The 23,552-nt window shown below is 41.4% G+C and overlaps 1 protein-coding gene across 2 annotated transcripts in view; it reads left to right on the top strand.

Moving 5' to 3' along the window:
• sh3pxd2aa (SH3 and PX domains 2Aa) overlaps positions 1–23,552 on the top strand; it is a 134,470-nt gene that overhangs the window by 40,853 nt on the left and 70,065 nt on the right. For both annotated transcript variants that reach the window (XM_083934816.1, XM_083934817.1), the window contains exons 3-5: positions 2,375–2,450; positions 6,065–6,141; positions 9,851–9,942. In XM_083934816.1, the coding sequence (XP_083790942.1) occupies positions 2,375–2,450; positions 6,065–6,141; positions 9,851–9,942 (245 nt within the window). The remainder of the gene's footprint in view (positions 1–2,374; positions 2,451–6,064; positions 6,142–9,850; positions 9,943–23,552) is intronic.

Raw genomic sequence — 23,552 nt, forward strand, 5'->3', positions numbered from 1 at the left:
CACCATTTTCTCTCTCTCTGCGATCCCACAATTCCTGGCGGGATTTTGGCATGCCTTCTCTTGCCAGGAATCTGTCAGCAGCAGCAGGAAAGCATGAATGTTAGACTCAAACCAACTAGAGACCGTTTTGAATAATGAGTCGACCTACATCCAAGTGGGTCAGTTCGAGTCGAACCGGTAGTCCTAAGAAGTAGGATGAGAGGGGAGAGAGGGGTGGACTCGCTTAGTGTGATGGGAAAAAGAACTCTGATGAAGAAGTCAGCTGATCGAAGATGACACGGGCTGAGAACTGACATGTCAAGCCTTAGAGGTGCTTGTGTTCTTTCCTGTTCATGCATGAACGCACACACACATATACATACTTACACAATCTTTGGCTTTGACTTGTTCCTCACCTCACCTTCCCTTCATTCCCTTTTGTTAGGAAAGCAGAAAAAAAGGGTGCAGTCACATTTTAAAACATGGGCTGCAAATTCAGCACTTGCTCGTCTCCTAAATGTTTGGTTGCCGGGCCGTCAACTATTCGTCCCCCTGTCTTTTAGAGCGGTTTGTAAATTCAGCAGGATTTTTTTATCCCAGGCAGCATGGGTGGGGGGTCCAAACAGCTGGCTCTGCTGCACGTTTTGTGCTGTTGCAGCATTAGAAAGTATCGTATGGATGCAGGAACCTGGCAGCTCAAGAAAAATCTTCCTAGAAACAACTAGGTGTTGGGGGGGGGGGGACTGTGTGGCACTGACTCTCTTCTGGTTTCATCTGACTCTCCACCCAAGTGGAACTGGGTGAAAAAAGAGACAGGAGTTCAATAGAGAGGTGCATACAGATTGACAGATGGACTGAAGGAACTGGATCTGGGGGCAGATGTGTCAGAAGGGGGCAATGGGGAGTCTTTAACAACCCTCTGCAATAAGATACAGACACAATGATGTCTCTTCTTTTATTTTCTATTTCCTTCAATTATAATCTTTTCTGGACTTCCTCCCCCTCTACGCATTACTGTAAAAACACTTTGCTGCAATGCTGTACAGTACATCTGCTAGCCCGCTGCATCTTTCCTCTGCTTTGCTTTTACTTTCTCTCTAATCCCTCTCTTGAATGATTTATTTGAAGGGTGAAACTGGGTAAACACAATAGGGCTGACACACTCATCTATACCCTCTGACCTCCTCCTCTGCCTCTCTCTTCTCTATCTCTTTTCCTGCTTTGTTTCTACCATCTCTCTGGGTCTCTCTTCCTCTCCATCCTCCCTCGTTCTCTTTCTTTCTGCCTGCACCCCCAGCTCCAGTGTCAGCACTTCTCCTCCCACCATGTTCAGGTCGCTGTGCTTTATGAATAAATCGGAGCTCGTTTGACTCCTGTGAGCCCCACAGCTCACCGAGCCAGTGCTGCTCCGCACCCTCGAGACCAAAGACACGTTGATAGGCTTTGATTGTTAGAATGTGTGATATTCTCATGCGGAGATTAAGTGTATATGGAGGGTGCTTCCCCATAAATGATTTTGCTTAATGTATACTATCTTAAACAAAGTAAAGAAAATTCTCAGTTGTCCACGAGAGTCCTTTTTTTACCATGAAATAAACCATTTGAAACATGTAAAACATCAAATTCAAGGAATATTAAGCATATTGCTTTCTTTCTGAGAGTAAAATAAGAAGCTGACAATAATTTAATGTATGTTCAAATTTAGTAATGACATAACAGTTAGCCTACTAATCCCAATAATGCTCTGTTGGGGGATAGAGTTGAAAAGAAGGTTTGTATCATTGGCACTATGTTAGCTTGGTGCATTCAACCAGTCTAGGTGACAGGAAGCAGCTATCCTCTCCCTCTACACTTGTTGTGTGTTCTTAGCTGGCTAGCTAGCCACTGGTAAGCTTACAAGGAACCACCTGGATTTAAAGTTCACTTATTCCATTGAATCTTGTTTGTGTACACATATAAATAACAAGTTGTGTTGCCCATCCATTTGTGCAGCCTGTCTACTGGTTGCCAGGCAACCTCACTGTAACAAAGACCCTTAAGGAATCTTTAAAAGGTTGCTGCCTTTGGCCGTTGTCAACCAAGAAATTGCTAAACACTGCAACTCATTATAAAACCATGTATTGTCATTTCACATTTCCCTTTGTGCATGTAAGGATTAAACAACCACAATAGCGTATCAAGTGCTGTCAGGCATTTTTTCTAACTCCAGAAAGAGCTAGGCTAGCTGTGTTTATGCTAAGCTTACTCCCACCAGGTTCTAGTCGCATTGGTTACTTAACACAATAGACATTAGAGTGATATTGATCTTATTATCTCACTCTCAGAAAGAAAACACATTTACCAAAATGTTGAAGCCTTATGGTTAACATCGTTCTCTCTCCTCTTTTTTCCCTAGATGCAGATACTTGACAAGTTCCCAATTGAGGGAGGGCAGAAAGACCCAAAGAAGAGGATCATCCCATTTCTCCCAGGTAATAGCCTGATCTATAGCTCCAGTTATCTGAACAGGCTCCCCTATTAATAATGTATGGCTGGCACTCGTGGGGCATCAATATGAGCTGGTTACTGATGCCTGCATGTGTGTGCCTGACTGTGTGTGTGTATGTATGTATAGTACAGTGCGTGTTACCGTGATGACGTTACTGCTGATGAGGCGCGCTCTGTGACTTTAAAATCTCAGCTGTGTTTTTTCATGCCGTTATGTCTGTGTGATAATTTTTTATGTTTGGGACAGTTTTGGATACATTTGAATGTTGTGTCTAACTGAGGGAATAAGTGCATTTCATTTTTATCATTTGATCTAATGGATATGCAGTACATTGTGTGTGTGTGTGTGTGTGTGTGTGTGTGTGTGTGTGTGTGTGTGTGTGTGTGTGTGTGTGTGTGTGTGTGTGTGTGTGTGTGTGTGTGTGTGTGTGTGTGTGTGTGTGTGTGTGTGTGTGTGTGTGTGTGTGTGTGTGTGTGTGTGTGTGTGTTCCTAGTATTGATTTGAGTCATGCCACACATGCTTGTCTCTCCTGCTGTAAGTCGTCGGCTGACATTCAGGCTCATGGCGACCTACAGTGTGGCAGTGATCGATGATGGTGTTTGTGGCAGTTCAGTGTCCGGGGCAGAAGGGACTGACAGTGATTGTGCTAATCCCACTGATGTCTTGTGTGTGTGTGTGTCTGTGTATGCATGTTTGTCATGAAGATTTCTGTAAATTAGTAACACGCTCCTGTCTGTTTAGTGCAGTCAATTTTCAGTTAAGGTCATGTGTGTGACATTTTACATGTATTCATCGTTTTTTATTGCTGATGGGTGAACGGGTTGTTATGCAACTTAGAAAACAGAGATCTTCTCTGACTCTCTCTGTTGTCTATAACAGCCTGTGGACTGGCTTCTATTTAAAGTTTTCGGGATAGATTCTTTTCTGAGAAACTCCACAGGACATGTCATTTTGCACGCTCCCGAGACCCCATCTCTTCAGCTCACCTACAGCCAACAGTGATAGCTAAATTGAGTTTGCTAACATCAGCAAATGAACCGGCAGTCCACACATGCTGTTCTTCTGTTATCGGCAGTTGGACAGCTGTCCTATATAGCCTACAATTCGATTTGTTAAGGTTTACGCTGGCTGAGGGTCCGCAGGCTGCCGGCTGCTGCAGCAGCCACGTGTGTATAGCGGACTCTGTGTTGCGGTGCTTCCCCCGGGGCTGAGAAAAATCCTAGAAGAAACACTGATTGTGGAATATACTGAGGTTTTAGCTGCTAACTGTAACTTGCTTGCTAATGTGGCTGAATTTCTAGCTAGCTGATGTAGCAAAATACTGCCATGGTGGATACTGTCAGCTAATTCTCCCAGACTTCGTATGTCCATACGTTACGAAGCAACCAATGTCAAATCAATGTAGTGAGCAAGTTACACCTAGCTAGCTAAGGGAGCGTACCTACTGTATGTTCCCCGCTTTGTATGTGACCGGGGAACTTTAAAAAAAAAAGGGTCAGATGTTCCCTGCTTTATTTGGAATAAAATAAACTGCAGGACAATGTCTCAGATAAAAGTGGGCTTTTAACTGAATATGTTACCATACACAAATCGGAAACTACACAACTTAATTTGGCTTGTGCTTAGTGTAGGTCTGGGTACTGAACCTCAGTACTTCTTTAGGTAGTGACCTAAATCTGTAGCAGTATTGAAGGCTTTGAAATGCTAAAAGGCTGGCATGGAATAGCTGTTCAGATTCTGAGTCTTCTTCACTTATCGTTGACCAGATGGTCCCTGATACACATTTTTGAAAAAAAGCCAATTGTAGACAGCCTGTGAATATTCTCATTTGTCCAGGTCGTCGTTATCCCCAAAGCAATTTCAGTCAAAAGACAGTTGTGTAGACAGTTTATTTTTATTTTTATTTTTTTTAGAAGAGAACGTTTGCATGTCAAATAAATATATTTTGTGAAATAATGATGAGCCGTTTTCCCAATTCTCAGACGTTTTGTACACCAAGTGATTCATCGAGAAAACAATTACCAATAATGATGAGAATGATCTTTTTGATAGCTGTCCTCCCAATAAAACACTCAGTTGCCATTAGTGGTGGAAGAATCACGCAGATCTTTGACTCAAGGCTAGACAAGGCAGGAAAAAAACATCATTTTTTTCATGCACTGCTCGATTTTTTAGATTTTCGTCTACTTTGCTTCCATAACACGTCTTCTTTCAGACTAGAGGAAAGAAAACAATAATACACACACACACACACAAATACACATTCAAGTGTTTTTTTTTGTGTTTATAGATTTCTACTGAGGGTAATCATTTCATTGTCTAATGTCTGTCAATCGCAGTTTCAAATGAAAATGTATATATTACAATACACATCTTTAAAAGCTGTTATCTCCACTTCAGTAGTGCAAACTTTCAAACTGAATTCCTATCTATATTCTGAAGGTTTTAACAGTGGACTCGGTTTATATTTATAACTGATTCATAGAACATTTTATTCCTAAAAACGTAGCCCAAATGGATTTTGTATGCCAGTATTTTCTAAATTATGGAGTGATAAAAAGAGATATCCAACCCCCCCTGTAAATTCCTTTAAGTCTAATATGTAAAAAAAAAAGAGAAAAAAAAGAATTTTGAACCTGAAGCTGAACATTTGTGATCTGGTATGTATGCAAATGAGTGCATATTTGATTAGACAACGCTTCGTTTGCATACTTAAACATACAACTTCAGTAAACTCCAAAACAAAAAAATTGCCTTGTTGTTAGTAATCAAATGGGTTTCAAAGTTTCATGGTGGCATGTATTAACAATTTGTTTTACCCTATTCACCTCTAGTGTCTTGCCTCAAGTGAAAGTAGCAATACCACAATGTAGATACACTCGGTAAATTTTACTTCAGTATCATCAACACATTAACATCTAAATAAAGTACAGTAGTTGAGGGAGTACACTTAGTGGCTTTCCACATAAGTAAAATTCTTTACGTTTGTTTGTCTGACCCTCATTCTGTTTCTTCATTTAAAGGCGAGCAGCACACAACACAAGGACTAGTAATGCTAATGCACTGATAGCATATTTGCTTGAAATGAGCTGATTATGCAAGAAACACTCATCATTTTTACACTTCTGAAACTGAATCCTGTATACAAATACAATACGTTTAGATTGACGGGGGTTGGGGTTTTTATGCTTTGACTTTAATGTTTCCCCTGAGTGTGCTGAGACGAGGGCCTAAAATGCATGACCCAAGTGTGTATGAATCCTATTTGTTATTTTGAAAGCCATGTCACAGGCAGAGGTCATGGATTCCATAGGGGGGCAGCTGGGGCCCCGAGTGTGGGACTGAGCTTGCTCTGGCCTCAAAGGATCACCACCGTACATTACTGACATCTCCTGCTGGGCTGGGGTATTACATGAGGCAGTCAGCACTGCTAAATCACCTTCTAACTGGTATAACTGTGTTTTTAGAGAGGACTGCATGCATGTGTCAAACATTTGTCTGTTATCTCCTCTTCCTTTACATCGCTCATCACACGTCTCCTGTTTTCCTTCACCTCCCACTGATTTTTCCTTTCTTTCTCCTTTTCCTCCCCTCCAGGCAAAATCTTGTTCCGGAGGAGTCATGTGCGAGACGTGGCCATGAAGCGGCTGCGTTTCATCGACGACTACTGCAGGGTAAAGAGGCCTTACTGTAAACATCCTCCAGTTCCCCATCTGACTCTGGGGAATGCCCCCCGGCCTGTGAGAGTTAAAGGTCACAGGCCATTCACATACTTGAATAAACATGGGACATAAGACGCAATCGTGGACACTGAAAAGTTTCCTCGCAGTGATGAGCTGGGTTTGGGATCTATTCTGAGGAATCTGAACAGTCTTTTGTGTGCTCTGACACTTTTTTGATTTTCTGAGGCTATGAAGGACTCGGGTTGGCGGGGAAATGTTATGATCTTTTCCTGCTATAGTTGAAGGTTTTGTTTGTTTTCATGTGTGCCACAGTCTGAGATGCGGGGCGACCTAGTTGTGCATCAAACTTCTCATTCACGGCGCTACATGAGACAGACTTTGAGCTACTCCATTATTTCAAATTCACACTCACTAACTACCTTATCCCCTCATTTGATCAGGAAAGAAATTTCTCCTCTAAATTGATGTCCCCTTCCCAAAGTAAAAAAGAAACCTTGAGAGCGGCCTTTCGTCATTCTCTCGTTCTAGAGAGAATCGCTTTATCACTTCCTGTTCTCGCTCTTATTCGTTTTTTTGATTTATGCCAGATTCAGATCCTCACTTCCTTCCTTCCTTCCTTCCTCTCCCCCTTGGCACAAAGCCACGCTAGCAGTAGGGAGAGGGTGCATAAAATCAAATCTGGGCTCTTGCGATTGTCCCTGTACACACAATTAGGGAGAAGTATCGTTGGCCTGCATTAGTAAAGGTTAGCCACAGTATCAGCTCAGTAATTGGCACCAAAAGAAGTTTAAAAACCCAAAGCAATTACGCACATCCGAGATGAACCTGATCCTTAGCTCAGTAAAGGCAAAGGCTTCCTCATTACCCAAATAACCTGAAGCTCTCTAATGTTTACAGTTGCTAAAGCGAGCCTGTTTTTTTGCACAGTACTGGAGTGTGTTGCACTTCCTACATCCTGTTTATGAGGCAAACAACAGAGAGCGCGTGATAACCCGGTCTTCTCAAAGATCTGCTCTCTGGAGATGGCAGGATACTGAGTCCAGGCAGCTGTGGGTGCACTGTGAGAAACGGTCTCTTCAATCACAGCCACAAGGCTCTTTCAATAATATAGGATCCAATGAATGAAATATGAAGGCAGCACGAGCTGCACCGATTTAAACGAATAGCCTATGCTGTACGTATGTTGTTCCGTATCTTCACGGGTACCCGGTACTGTACATGAGCTATTCCTCTGGTTGGAGCAGGTCACATCATTAAATATAGATGGTTAGTCAGACATGTGATCCTCCCTTTGAATGCAGTTTAGCTTTGTCAGTGAACATACAGTGGAGGAAGGATGGTTGATTACCCTTTGGTGGACGTGGAAGCACACATAAAAGCCTGTATGATTCACTTTAATTATATTAAGTTGAATCATACAGTTCCTCCAGAAAACCTTATCATATAACAAAATGAAACATATCTTAGGTGACACCCACACTTTTTAAAAAAACACATATCTTTTTCCAAGCATATGCCTCACGTCTGCACTACTCTGGCGTTTCTGAGATGTTTGGAAACATTGCTGAGCTGGTTTTAGTTTGAAAACTCCAGGGTTGTATTTTCGTCTGGAACGGCAGAAAGAGACACCTTTGGAGACCTTGATGCAGAAGCCCATGTTGGCTTCCCGATTGGTCTCATCGGTTAGCTAGGTCTAGTTACATTAAATACCTTTTGCGATTCCATCCTTCTTTTGTGGGTGCTCTTTTAGGAGTTCAGGTTACTTAAAAGAATCTAGGAAACCGATTGCACTAAAAAAAAGGTGAGTAACTGTAACTAATAGTCTTAAGTTAAGTTTACCTCATATCTACATGTTAAGTTTACTTTAAATCTAACTTAATTTTGTGAAGTTATTCAATCTTAAAAATAGCAAGTATAAGAACCTTGGTCTGTCTTAGTGCTACCAACTTAAGTAAGCCAAGTTAGTGTGACTTAACTTAACAGTTGTGTTTACTTAATTTTGTGAAGTTATTGACACTTAAAAATAGGAAGCATTATAAACTTGATCTTTGTAAGTGTTACCAACTTAGGTTTAGCAAAGTTAGTCAGACTTAACCAAACAGTGTTTACTTAGTTGAATCTAGGAAACCGACTACACTCAAAAAATCAAGCAAGCAGAACACAGAAGTATAAGTGTGCAGGCTTCTTTTATTGGAACACTGCGCATGTGCACTGCCGAACCTCTGTGTTAACTCCAGGAAAGGTGTTTCCATTAGGGTAAAATGTGTCCGCTCGGAAAGTTTGAATGGGTTTAGATCAGAGAGAAATAGTTGTAGTTTGATTTAAGGTGGCCCGTATGACTTACAACTTCAACTTATGTACAAGTAACAGATCATTTTCTGCGCTGCGTATTACTATACCACTTGATAAAAGTGTCTACTCTACTTTGCAGTGTTGTTGTGGCGTCTGTTTCACCACACGTTACATCCCGCTGAGAGTTTCATCCAATCAGCAACCAGGCTTTTCTCAGGGGGAAAAGAAACGGCCGCTCAAGCGACTCACATGCAAATTAGGGGCTTTTCGGCGAGATAGACCAGCCTCATTCCGGGTATTCAAGCTACTAGAATGTTACTATTCCAGTTTACTCAGATGAACTTAGTTTTAAACTTCTTTAAGGAAACATTAGTACATACTTACGGTATATTCCATGAGTTATATCAACAGGATAGGGACAGATAAGTTAAGTACACTGTTATGATTTAAGTAAGCATAGGTATTACCTTTTAAAATGTGGCTTCCTCCGGCGATGGATAAGGCTCCTGGTACTACTCTAACATTTTGCCGTATCTCCTTTGCAACCCAATCTGTGTTGTCCGCAGTCTTTACTGCTTTGTACGCTTGTGTTACTTTCAGTAATGCAGTCCATAGTAAGAAATATCTTCTCTATCTTCTTCTTCTTTTCGCCATTGCTGTTCTTACGCTGAAGTATTTTCTGTATTATTAACTGCAGGTTGCTGCTGTTTACACCAGCACAGGCACGCTAGTTTAAGCGAATGGTCCTGGATGTGTGTTTTCAGGTGTGTTAATATGGATGGAGATTTCTGATACAGAGCTTACATGCGTGTGTGGATGGAGATAGTTTTCATTTGGAATCGTTTTAGAATGAAAACGTAGTAGTGTGGATGCAGCTGCATTGATGGATTAAGTATTGTTGACAGGCTGGCCTCTGGAGGAAGTGGAACAAGCTGTAAACACATCAATGACATAATATCACCTCGTACAGATTCCTGTGCTTGCAAACAGTTGACACAGAGCGATATTTGCATTTATTTGGTGTCGTGCTTCTGGAACCTGGTGAACGTAAATCCAGTTTTCACTCTTCACAGCTCTGTTTTGGACTGCTTTGGTCAGCCTCTTTGGCTTTAGCTGCTTTCCTCACCAACAACTTGCATCTAGCAATAAAGCTGTTGGGAGGTGCTTTCTAAAACACTAATTTAGTGAAAACAATGCGTTTAAAGAGGCTAAACGGCTCCATAATGTTAAAGGGGAACTTGGGTGATCATTCTCATTTGGTGACAACATACACACACCATTTGATCCACTGTTAATATAAAAAAAAAACATTGAATTAAAGACAAGAAAATGGAACAATTAGAGAATCAATTGACTGTAGAATGTCGTCTCTTTAACCCCCATCCTCTGTGTGCCCCTCTCTCTTTAGGCGCTGGTGCGACTCCCCCCACAGATCTCTCAGAGTGAGGAGGTGCTGCGCTTCTTTGAGACAAAAGCAGAGGACGTCAACCCCCCAGTGGAGTGAGTGTCACATACGCTACTGCGCATACACAATAATTAATCTGCCATCTGATTTATATGTCAAGCTCTTAAGTGACATCATTACTGTGCTGCTAGTCAACTGAGTTAGTTAGTTTCACTGACTGAATGTTGGTGTCACTCACTCTGAAATGGGTTATTACATCAGCTTTGGGAGAAAAATAACATCGATGGTAGTGTTTGTACCTGATGTACACGAGACACAAGACAGATGTGAAATTGCTGTGTAGTGATCAAAGCAACATTATGTAACTGATGAAAAAAGAAATAACAGCTATAACCTCCTGTTATAAATGAAAAGTTGAATTTACCATTGTCAGTTTGTTGGTTCTTCTCCACCTGTGGTACCTCCACACGATCGAAAACATCTCCGTCGTTCTTAAAAAGTTTTCTGTCCTCACAGCCTCGACTCAAGAAATATCTGCGTCCACAAAAAACCAGTGAAACCGACTTAAACGCTGTAGTACACATGCCAGGCCTGGATGTTGCGCTCTAACTTCCACAGAAATACACCAACAACGGGGAAGAAGAGACGAGGAGACGCTGTGTAGAATCCAAACACCAGAGAGTTTCTCTCCAAATCTGGAGACTTCCCAAATCCTCCTCCATCCTAGAGAGAAATGTGTCACTGTTTCTGGTGTTAGTGGAGACTTTTGTGCTGTTTTAGACTCTGATGCATCAATTACTAGACTTTTGTGCTGTTTTAGACTCTGATGCATCAATTATTATGAAGTTAGTGTCCTCAACGAGCAGAGGGTGCTGCTGTGAGCCCCTTCTCTGTCCCAAAGCCCTCACAGGCGCCACTTTCTCGATTTTTGGTTTTAACAACTTTTCACACCTTTTTAGCAACTTTATTTCTAAAAAGCTACTAGGGGCCAATTTAGAGCCTTATTCAGAGCATCAGGGAAAAGTTAGAAATGGGTGACCTAATTCAATCCCATGCATGTGGCTCAGAGTCCAGTTCAGTCTTTGGGTCCGTCTCTCTCCTCTCACGCAGCAGCACTGTTGTTGTTATGTGACTCCGCGGGGTAATCGTTTAGTATGAGGTTTCGCCGTCCAGACAACAACGCCACTGTAGTACTGAGTGAGGAGATTTGATGAATGTGAGAGTTGGAGGAGGTGAATGACTTGTTTCATTGCAGGAGATAGCCTCTTTGGGTAGTTTTTAATTAGAGAACACACTCTCCTCTCCAAACCTCAAATGCCAGCATGGCACTATTAATTTGTAATGTGTTCCTGTATGCACGGAGACAGCTGCACCAAGGGTGCTGCAACTGAGTTCTCTGGCTAGACCCAGGCTATATCTTTTTGGTATTTTAATTACTTTTTTCAGTATTTCCTCATCTGCTGTCAATGTGTAGTTTAGAGTTTTGTCCTCACCTTTCTGTCTTGGATGAGAGGAAAGAAGTGAAGCATGCAGGATTCAGTGACCTCTGCCTGCCAGTGTTTTTCAGTACACTGTAATAGGGTAATTCTCTCTATCGTCCTTCCCCTTTCTAATTCTTTGTATCTAACCCGGCCTCATGAATTCAAATATGTTTAATTGACTCGACAGCTCAAGGTTACAAACTGCCACGCAATCATTCTTTGATCAACTGCCTTCATTTCCTTGTGTGATTTATGCCCTTCATCTCTTCCAATCCTTTTTTTTCTTTCTCTCCACAAGCATCCTTCTCTCTCTTCTTTCTCCCACTCACTCCCTATGTTTCTCTGACTTGTATATGCGTATGTGTATTCGGGTGCATAAAGAAATCTTGTCAGGAGTTGTGGGGGATGAAGCATACAGCAGCATTTACACACGTACCTGTGTTCATGCTGCCCTCACCACACACAGTCTGAGTCCTGATCTGTGACACACACATACAGTGGTGCACATACATGATTTAGATGTTTCATTTTTATCCACTGGAATTAAATGGATGTTTACACAGGAGTTACCGGAGATGTCAAAAGTGTTCAAGTTCATTACTCAAGTAGAAGTATAGATACTAGGTTTAAAAGGACTTCTGTAGAAGTAGACGTATCAACTCAAGCGTTTTACTTTAGCAAAAGTAATAAAGTATTGGTTTCAAAACTACTTAAAGTATAAAAGCGAAAGTAATGTAAGGACAAATGCTTAGGCCACGCCACAGGAGCCTATAGCGCACTACCCCACCTCCCTAAAAAAATACTTTTCTAATAATGACTATTATGTTATATAAAAATATTAATGCTGAAGTTTTGTGTCCAACCATTTCAAAAAATTCTTCAGGGTACGGCCAGGGATGTGGAAGGGTTGGCTGCTCTTCCTGGATACCATGTCTTACATACATACATACAACAGCCATGTTTGCAATTCACTATATAGAGGTATTTTATATATATATATATATATATATATATAAACATATATATATATTTGAATTTTTGATGATGTATATAAAAAACATGGGCATCACATGGGCATGTTTTTATAATGGGCTGACCATAGACTGTATAAAAACTAGCATAATATACTGCTAGCACACCTGAACATACCCGAGTTGGATGAGGAAACAGGAGAGTTGTGAGCTTGTCTGTCAAAAAACGTTGCATTTATCCATCTCAATATTCTGCACTTTTAGATGTTTTCAGAGGCTGCTTGTGTCGTGCAAAACCTTTGTTGCAGTTATTAGCATTACTATTTGCGTCACTCTTGGTGAAATAAAGCCTCACTTTTTTAGACCACTTAGTTCTCTCCACCATCTCTCTAGAGCCGTGTGTGAGAGTGACAGGTAGTGAGTGAGTGAGACCCCGGCCCCTGCACAGGACCACGGGGCTCTGAAACAGAGTCTGTTAAGGATTGCGAGGGCTGTTAAGCTGAAATGATAACTTCCGACCCTTTCGATTCTACGGTATTTCCAAATCTTGCCCCGGGGCAAATTTAAACTGGGTTTAGGTACCCATCCTTAGTAACGAGGCTATTTTTAAAATGTAAGGAGTTGGAAATACAGATAATTGCGTGAAAATGTAACAAGTAGAAGTAAAAAGACATCTGAATAATAATTACTCCAGTAAAGTATAGATACCCCAAATTTCTAATTAGGTACTTCAGTAATTGACACCTGTGGGAGTTACACACTAGTTAACTATGGACAAAGGCAATTCAAGGACTCCATCAAAGAAGTTGAGCTCATGGCCTAGAGGGGTCATGATAATGATAAGACACACAGCCAAACGGACAGATACTGTGCCCCAGAGAGAATAAAGAGAGGTCCAAGGATTGAGAACTAGAAACTGCTATACCAGAGATCCAAACCCGCTACCTCCAACAACCAGCGCCTTGATTTAAGCAGCCCTTAAATCCAGAATAAATAAATTGCAACTTTTGCCATGATTGTACTGCAACAAGATGTCAGTCATTTGCAACCCTGAGGAGATAAGTACATTTTCTCAAAACATTCCAAAAAGTAATTACAGACAGCTTTTTTGAACATTTTAGAAATTAAACACAACTTTGAAATGGATGTGTAGTTCTGGAGATAAGCAGGATCTAGATCGGTTGGCATTCTCTGTATTTGTTCATGTTTTATAAAGGATTTCACCTGAGCCAAGCCATACAACAATAATAGCAATCATAACACATATATATATCATAACATTATATATATACTGCATATATATAGTATAATCACACATATATAATGTATAATCACAATGGGCACAGGAAAAATGGTATTGGTACATGTCTACTTTAAAATAAATTGGGACACATCAAATTAAAATGGAAAAAATACTCATGTAAAGTACGTAATACTGTTACAACACTGTCAGACATTTCAGGTGCTTCATGCTCTGATTTCCTTTCCACGCTGTAGAAGTTTATTCTGAACACTCAAAATATGTATTTATCTCTGTTCCTGCTTTCCCTCTTACCCCGCATAACAGAGCATCATTTTGATAAGTCGACATAATTTGCTAGCAAGTGCTAATTAGGGAACAGTTGAGTGACATCAAACTCTCATCAACTCTCCTCTCGTTGACTGTCTACTTTCAGAAATTACTTTTGGGGACTTGATTGTGTTTCCTGCGATTTGAACGAGAGGCGGAATCTGAAAACCTGTGGTCGCTTCCACCAGTTACCCTTAACGAAAGCCACTCTTCATAGAATCTCACATGATATCTTGATGCATGATGCAGCAGAATACTCTGTTGCCCTTTTTCAAATAAGATATTTTGAGGGCCGGTTCAGAGCCGGTGCCTAACCTTGGACCAGTTCTTCCTGTTTCGACAGACAAAGAACCGGCTTTTGGCCAAGAAAACTGGTTCAAGATTGGCACCACAAAGTCTTGAATGCTTACAAAAAATGTTGTGGTTTTAGAATATGTGTAGTTTATTGTTGTTTTTTTTTGTCAAAATGAACAACTTTGAGAGACATGTCTCATTTAGTATGCTTAATCAACAGAGAAACACGGTTTAAGTTAAGTTTAAAAAAAATGTTTATTCACAGTTATGCACAATCATTATACATAGTTCCTTTCAGAATATCAAAGAACTATTAACAACTCGGCCAGCAACATAAACATGTACATGCCTGATGTAATGGCCGTTTTCATTGAACACAGCTCCAGCTGCAGTCATTGGATTCTGACGTTGCCTGTAAAGACATAAATTGGTGGATTAATTTAATTTTAATTGCAACATGATCAATTGCAGGTAGTCTGTGCTAGGTAAGGTTAGCAGGCTAGCGCTAACATTAGCTTCCAACAAAGACTAACATTGACATCATACATTCAGGGTTAATAAGAATCAAAACGTGTTAAATAATTATTCTTATCGAAACAAAATCGCCGTCCTTTGTATTCAAGACGAGCAGTACAAGTGTGTCATAGTCCGCCATTGTTGTTTTTATGCTTGAAGTGGATGTTAGCATTTCTGGGAAAACCTCAGATATATACAGTGACGTAAGCGGACAACGCAGAGGTTCTGAGAAGGTTCCCAAGTTAAAACCAACAGTGAACCAGCAATAGCACCAGCCCATCACTAGAACCAGGTCTGGGTTGGTCGAAAAGAGCTATGTTTGGTGCTATTAGATGCATCAATACTGATATCAGATAATGACTCAAGTAACTGGATCAGGTATCGATGACAACTGGGCTGATCTATTCAATTCTATTCAATTAAATTCTTTATTATTATATCATATATTATTTCAAGAATGAAAAGTTATTTCTATGTATTTTTTTCTTTACAATGTTAGGAAACTAGTGTTCAGTCCAGCCTGATGTTGACGTTCAGCAAAAGAATGATCCCAGTCACTTCCACACAGTGAGGCACAAAACTAATTCATTACACGCTTGTATCGGATCAGTACTCGGTATTGGCCGATAGCCAAAGCCCAGGTAGTGGTGCATCCCTACTTTTGACACTAGACCACAGGGTGAATATCTCTGGTTCTCCTCCTACCTCTCTGATTCAAGTTTCTCATTTGCTGCTGGTAACAGCTGTACTCCAGTCAACTTTATATCAGATAAAGCCAGAACCTCTCACTAAAAGAAGAACACACTGCCCACTCTCTGTTTAAAAAAAGAAGAAAGACTGCTCACTTAATGGTCGGTAAGACTTCCTGATCCACAGGACTTGACTCGTGTCAAAGCTGAAGTTGATGGGTTCCTTCCATTCCCTCCAGAACATATCTGCTGAATGAAAAAGAGTGTGAGATGGCCATTGATTAAAGTGATGTAACGAGAGTGTGTGTTCGTAGTGTGAGTTTTTTAACGTGTGTGTGCAAGTACATATGTGTCCTAAGTGCTGTGGAGGAAGTGATTTTAAACCCTGAGAAGGATGCATGGTTTGTGTGTGTGTGTGTTTGAGTGTGCATCATGAAAGCTCATCTATTATATCCAAATGTTCTGGTATTGATTTCTAACCATACATCTCTGTTTGCTCTCTGTGTTTTTATGCACATGACTTTATGCTGAAAAAGACTTATTTTATATTGATGGCATTTTATCAAATCTGAATCCAGAATGGAAACCTTTATTATTTCTTGTGTAAACCTACTAAGGAGCGTAGAAACCTCTAGAAAAAAATGGTTGCTTCTGTCAGTTGCACTCAACACAAAGAGCTTGATGCATGGTGATGCAGTATTGTTATTGGATCTTTTGACATTCTTCACCACAGTACACCTTTGTGGTAGAAGTGTCTCAGTTGCTGCTGGTAACAGTGCCCTCCCCTCAAACATACAGTTTGAGGGGAGGGCACTGGTGTACCCCAAGGTTCTGCCCTGGGTCCTATTCTAACCTCATATATGCTTCCCCTTGGGCAAATAACAATACACTTTAAAGGTATCTTCTATCACTGCTTTTCAGCTGATATTCAAGTATACACCTTGTTTAAGGCTCAAAATGTAGTAAGATGGTCTGTTTTACATAACTGTCTTAAAGTTAAAGTCATCCCATGGTCTTTTTCGACACTTGCATACATCAAATAAGCCATCAAGACAGTTTCCAGAAATCCAGGAGATTCGCTAACAGCCAGACGTGGCTAATACTGATTAGCTCGGGGCAGAACGGTGAATGCATTAAAACGTCTTTTTTTAACCACTAATACTGCTCAAGATAAAACCAAACCTCTGCAGTAGCATGAGAAGAGTCCCTACACATAAAACAAAGCACCAACAACGTAGTTATCCTCGGCCGGCTGTTAGCGACTGTTAGCGACTCTCTGGGATATTTCCGTTAATAGTTTTGTACATGAAAAAACTGTCTCAATGCCTTTTTTATGCAAGTGTCGAAAAAGACCATTGGATGATTTTACCCTGGAATTACACTTTAAGTCTGTAAAATGTGGCCGATAATATACTACTGCAGGGCTTCCCTAATTTAAGAATCCAGTGGCCCAATCTGAAATCGGAAAGTCTTCCGTACACATACAAATGAATGCAAAGTAATAATCCATCCACATATATGAAACAGCAACAAATGTAACCCAATGATGAGGTCCGACTTTGTTTTATTAGTTCAGATTGCTTATTTTGATGTAAATATTTAATCATAAATATTTAATGGTAAATTCAAACTTATTAACAAAATAGAAACTTTTTGTTATTTATCATAAATGACCTCTCGTGACCCACCTGCAGTATTTTTCTGCCCGCCAGGAGGCCGCCGCCCACACTTTGGGAATCACTGTACCACAGCTTATATTAATACTGACAGAACAGAAGCTCTTGTCCCTAAGGTAACATATTAGGTTTGTTATTTTTCTTCTGTTAAATGAAATCTAGATGTCACTATGGATCAGGTACTGACCCTTGATCCACACAATTACTTTTTGATTACTTACTGTTTTTTCCAGCTGAGAAAAACCCATTGTGTCTCAAGCTGAGAGAGATTATCTTAGCAATTGAATTGCTAATGAGTTATGACCCAGGTCATGAGAACGGTGTGGGTCAGCATCGTCAGGCACCTGCTTGCATTAGAGCTCCACCGCAGCTGTATGTTACCAGTCTCTAAGGTGGTCCGATCAGTGTTTGTTAGGAGTTGCTGGCTCCGGCCTTAAAACTGAAAGAACGTGCTTTTGAGTTTGCAGCTCCGAACTTTTGGAGCTCTCTCCCTTTGGGCCTGAGATCTGTGGAAACACATTTAAAAGGCAGCTCAAGATTCATTTGTTCCGACTTACCTTTGAGTTATGTTTTATTTCTTTTTTATATATTTCTGTTTCAAGGTTGTTGTTTTTTTTACCTATTTTACTCTCCTGCACTACACCCTGCAATTTCTCTCCTTCCTCTTTCCTCACTTATTTCCATTCTTTTCCCATCCTCTCCTCTGTCCAGAAGTTATGAAGCATCTTTCCATCCCTCCTTCTCCCCTCCCCGTCTCTCACCTCTGTCTTTCTCCTCCCCGTCATCTGTCCGTTCCAGTCCGTCTGCTGCGAGCAGGAGACAGGCGACAGACTCACTCAGCCTTAATGGATAAGCTGCTTCATTCCCCTCACTATTAGGATCAATAGCATTAACCGGAGACCGCGCAGCTAGAACAGTGTGCAGCGCGGCGTCGATGGGGTTAAACACTTTAGGCGTGTCAGAGTGGTGAGGAGTGGTCAGCCGAGCGTGTGGCCTGAGGGAGGATCTGTGTGTACATGTATGTGCTCTCATGCGTGAGCATTTATCGATCCGCCTGAAATGGAGCAGTTGTTCACTTCATGCAATTATATTTCAAAATGTCTCTGTTCATACCCAGAGAGGTGCAGCAGCAGGAGAATAGTCTTTATTCCCAGACTAAATTGCTTATGTGAAGCCGGTTTATTGTTGTCGGGTTATTTCAGTGCACCTTCCGTCTGTGTTCTACGGTCTCCGCTCTATTTTTTCTCCCCCCGTCATCTTACATGGATGCACTCATTCACCCAGCCACCCACCCGACGTGGTGTCTGACTCACTTGTGCTCTCTTCCTCACACACTTACTCACAGGGTGTTGTCAAGGTGGGGCTCAGCTTGCTACAGTAATAGCTTCGGGAGGGTCAGAATGTACGTGAGTGTGACGAATAGAGCATGCCAGGACAGCAGCTACCAGGGTGATGAATAGTGTCTACTTCGCCACTTCCTGTATAGGGGGGGTCAGAAACAGGAGAGCACAAGGCCAACGGTGCCACAAGCATCCCACGATATATCGAATAAGCCAGATATAAATCAAGAGAGCAGATGCAATATATTGACATTTAGGTTAAAGTTTTTATGACCGGATCAAACGGCGACATGTTATTTCTCATACTGTCTCCATAAAATCTCATTAAATGAGTCATGCTTTAACAATAGCCAGCACCTCTCCTACTCCACTATGTAAGATTGGATTTACTGACAGTGATCTGATTAGAAAAAGGAGCCACGTGCCTCGCAGTGTTGCACAGGAATCAATTCCATCAATCAAAGCTTAGAAAACACACAGACTCTGAGTAGATCCCACCATCAGCTACAGTTTCCTCTCCCCTCTTCCTGCGTTTGAGACATACCGACCCCCTTCTGCAGAGCAAAGAACTGCAGCCCAGTGGGAAGTGAGACTTCAATCTGATGTCACTCTTGTGCAATCAGTTGCTCCCTTTTGAAGCCAAGGGCCCTTTATGTTTAATGTATTTTGAGTGGACTCTCAGCTGTATCTCTGGTCATTTTGTCTGTTTTTTGATGTGCTGAAATGTCCTGTAGGAGAAAAATACAAAACCATGGATGACTCTCTTCTGCGGTACAAAAGCCTGATATCAAAGGACGCACATTAGAGTAACATTAGCGCGGCATTTTCATGTGTCCATACACGTATCACGTTAATATTGTTTTTGGCCCTTCTATGCCTTTATTTGAGGATAGCTTGAAGAATGACAGGAAACAGGAGTGAGAGAGAGGGGGGCGACGTGCAGGTGGGTATTGAGGACTTCTAGCCTCAGTACATGGGGCGTCCGCTCTAACCACCAACATTTAATGCACTTTTTAATACGCATATCACTTCAGCGGTTGTCTTTGACCCCTCTATAGACGTTTTCTCTTATGAACCCCAGACAACGTCAGGAGAATCAAGTCCGGAGATAGTCTGGAGTTTGTCTTTCACACATGCGTGGGTAGAGCGTGCAGGAGGTAGGACATGACACGGATTACACTGCAGTGGTGCAGCTGGTTTGTAATTTGATCATAAACAAGGAAAGTCTCTTGCTGTTCCTTGAATTTTTCTGATGATTTCAGAACCTGTCCTTACCGACAAAAGTTCCTCAATTTATTTTTTTTAAGATTCTTTTTTTGGCAGTTTTTTAAGCCTTTTACTATATAGGACAGACAGGAAATGGGGTGAGAGAAAGGGGGAGACATGCATCAAAGGGCCACAGGTCGGAGTCAAACCCACAGCCGCTGCCTCGAGGACTTCGAGCCTCTTTACATTGGGCAGCTGCTCCAACGACTGTGCCACAGAAGTTCCTCAATTTTTTTTATATTATCAATATATTATTATCTTTGTGTAAATCATCCTTCTTCTTTATTGTCGGAGGTTTGTTTTCTTCCAGAGTGGGCCGCAGCATCATGAAAACGCCACCCACACGCCCATTGCTCGCCGTCAGAGATGAAACAGTCTTTGTACTAGAGGGCTGGCGGGGTAAACTCCACCTGATGCCTGATCCAGCTGTATCTAACATTTGCGTTCTCGCACACAGCTTCTCCGGGGTAACGTGTAGACCATTTCAGGTTTGCAGTGCATGTGTGAGCGGGGTTTTTAATTAGTGGTTCCCGACCTGTAGGTTTAGGCTCCCATAAGGAGTTAAGTTAAATTGTGCACAAGGCGAAAATTATTATGACTGGTAATAGGAAATAATAAGATCGAACAACTATCAAAGTAAATTATAAATATATCTGAATAACAATATGGAGCAACATTATCTGAACACACACTTCTGTAACACAGTGCAGCATCATCCTTGACTGTAGTCTGGAAAGCAGAGACTCTTTTGTCTCTTTACTGCTCCAGAACTCAATCGTAGCTAACCCCGGGGCTATAAACTCAGCTTGGCTCATGAGGGGCTGTAGCATTTATTTTCTGAGTGTTTCCCGATTCATGGTTTTTACTGCCAGCCTGACTCGTCCAGCACAAATACCTGTCCTGAGCACAGACACACCTGTCTCACCCATGAAGTCCCACATCGCACTGCAGGCTGCAGTACTCCACCATTCGGCATAATTTACATTTTGCTTAGTTTTGTCCTGTATTGTGTTGACTGAGGCCAAATTGTGCCAAGATGACCAACATGAGGTGTTGTTTAAAGATAGACTTAAAAATGTGAATCTATCCTTTAAAGGATCACCAGCAGAAACGTTTGGGAACTCCAAGTCGTGACAGAAAAGGAAATCACAGCTTTCCATCAGTGTACATTATCTGGTATTCTACTTTCCGGTAACTCCACATGGTGGCGTGCTGCGCCCACATTGACCCTCAGCTGCTGTATCCAGTTCAGCCTCTGGTCTAATCTGTTGTCCCCTCACAAACCTCCCCAGGGCTTCCCTTCCTCTATAAATGTATCCAGTGCCTGACCAGCTTCTCAAGCCTTTTTTTGAGTCTTTTTCCGTCTTTCCTTCTGTATTTATATCCATTTGGGCCCCCCGCTCTTCCTGTGCAAGATCTATTTCGACTGGATGGAATTTCGCTCAGACGCTAGAATCCCCTTTCCCTTCTTGTGAGACATGAATTCTTTCCTCTCTCACTTAGCATTTTTTCCCCAGCATCTTGCATTTTTATGTAGTCCATTTGCATGGAACGTGGGCTGTGATTTGTTTTATCTGTCTGAGCCGTGGTATAGCAATCATATAACTATCAGCCTAAATGGCGTTATCAGTCCTCTGCAGACCATAACGGTGACAAATTTCTCTATTAATATGCGCATACTGCATTTCAGCCATCATGAAAATATTGGCCACTGCCCCCATAGGCTACCATGGTGTGAGACACGGGTGATGATATCATCATTCATCATGCCCCCTCACAACCCTCCCTGTGAATAACAATAGGGATCGACCTTGGTTTGTGCCTGGAGGGGGGAGATGCTGCAAGATTATCAGATTATTACTGGAAGAAGTCATGAACTTGTGTGATTGGTCAGTTTTTGGGCTCTTGTCAGGGGATTTCTTAAGTAGCATGGTTGTCCCTGGTGATGGGGTGAAGACAGATTTGGTGTTCTTCTAATTAGGAATAAGTGGGTGATAATCTGTTTGTATTAGTGAGTGAGGGTGCAGTATTGGGGCAGTACGCTAAGTTTTCACAGGTGGAGTGGAAGTGTGGAAGTGGAATGTGTCACCACAACATGGTGCTGACAGCGTACACTTTTTGCTAACATTTGTTATGGGCTTTAGTGGTGTTGGTACATCAGACACTATCTGGCTTCCAATGACACACTTTTCTTACATAATACATGCAGTGTTTTCTCTCATATCTTTGCTCATCATAGACCATAAAAAGATATATACGGCTAGCAGCTAGCCAGTTGTCATTGCTGCAATGCTTCTACAACGCTACTACTGAAAAAAAAAAAAACTCACCAAGAATGCCACCTGAGTGGGGAACCCCCTGTCAAGTCAGCTTTCGTCTATCGACATTCATTTCTCTGTGGGTGAATGTTTTTAAGATTATTCTTTTGGCCTTTCCATGCCTTTATTTGAGGGCAGCTCAAATAAATGACCGGAAACAGGAATGAGAGAGAGGGTGAAGATATGCAGCAAAGGGCCGCAGGTGGGAATCGAACCCGAACCGCTGTGCCGAGGACCTGCAGCCTATATGGCTCGCCTGCTCTAACCACAAGCCACCAGGAACCCCGGAATTTTAAATTTTTAATGTAGCGTTTTTATGCATATACGGGAGAATATTTTGAAGGCATGTTCACAAGTCTACCCTCTCATTGGCTACGAGGCAGAGGGGTGAACATTCGGTCACTTCACCACATACCTCAAAAATGTGGTCCACATTTGGCAGCAGTGTATTTTATATGTTTAGGAGGCAACATTACCTTATGAACCATACAAGTTAATGTTTACTTAGGAGTATGTGCAATATCCAACTTTGTGCAATATGCAACCCACCTGCCTTATTGTATCCTGTAGAATGATTTCAGCTCTATTGTGTTCTTGGTCCTGTCACTGAGTATGTTGTTTATGTGCAGCTGTACTCTGCACTTTTAATCCATGACAAATTTACTTTGGATAAATAAAGTTTATCTTATCATATCTCATCACAAGACTTTTACACAGGAGAGCAGTCTTAAAAAATACAGTCAGTTTTGCTATAATTGAGTAAAAGTTACACATCTGTCTTTCTTTAACCTTAAAAAAATAATTTTCAGCCGTATCTCTGTCGTATCATCAGGAAATGTCAGGTAGGGCCGTAGTTGGGTAAGGGTCTAGATGTACCCTTAAGTGGAAGAATATTTATCCAATGAAAACAAATACACCCTTTTTGTAACTTTACAGTTCTCACCTTGTACATCACAAGGTGAGAACTGTAAAGTTACAAAAAGGGTGTATTTGTTTTCAGTCATCTGTTTGCTGGGTGCCAGGTTTGATTTGAATTTAACAATGTAAGCACAGTGAAACTAGCAAAAAAACCCTTGCCAAAGTACTGTTTACTCTGTCTTTAGATTATTATTGTGATCCAAAAGTAATATGTAAAAACATCTTACCTTTGTTCAAGGATTTGGTACGGTTGCATTCCATTTTATATATTGTTTGTACTGCACACCATGCTAATATGGTCTTTATTCAGGCTAAATAACAAAATAAATACAGTAAACTAAATCATTTGGATAGGATAAGGTCAGGATATGCTTTGGGGGTATGCATATAGTGGAGAGAGTTAGGAGAAATGGAATGAATGAAGCTCACATTATACTAACGCATCCACTTAGCCCCATGGGTCCATGAGACATTTAATCATCTGCCCATGTGTGAGACAATCTGTCCACGTACACACCAACATGTATGACCGCACATACCTGAAGTGTGAACAGGCCTGTCTATGCAGACACCCAGTGTAATAATAAAAGGTTCTACACTTGTGTCGAGTGTAGCAGGGCCTTCACGCTCCTCACATGGGTAGGAAACTTATTTGTATTTATTTGC

The sequence above is a fragment of the Echiichthys vipera genome (assembly GCF_963691815.1).
Source record: "Echiichthys vipera genome assembly, chromosome: 2".
Taxonomy (NCBI): Eukaryota; Metazoa; Chordata; class Actinopteri; order Perciformes; family Trachinidae; genus Echiichthys; species Echiichthys vipera.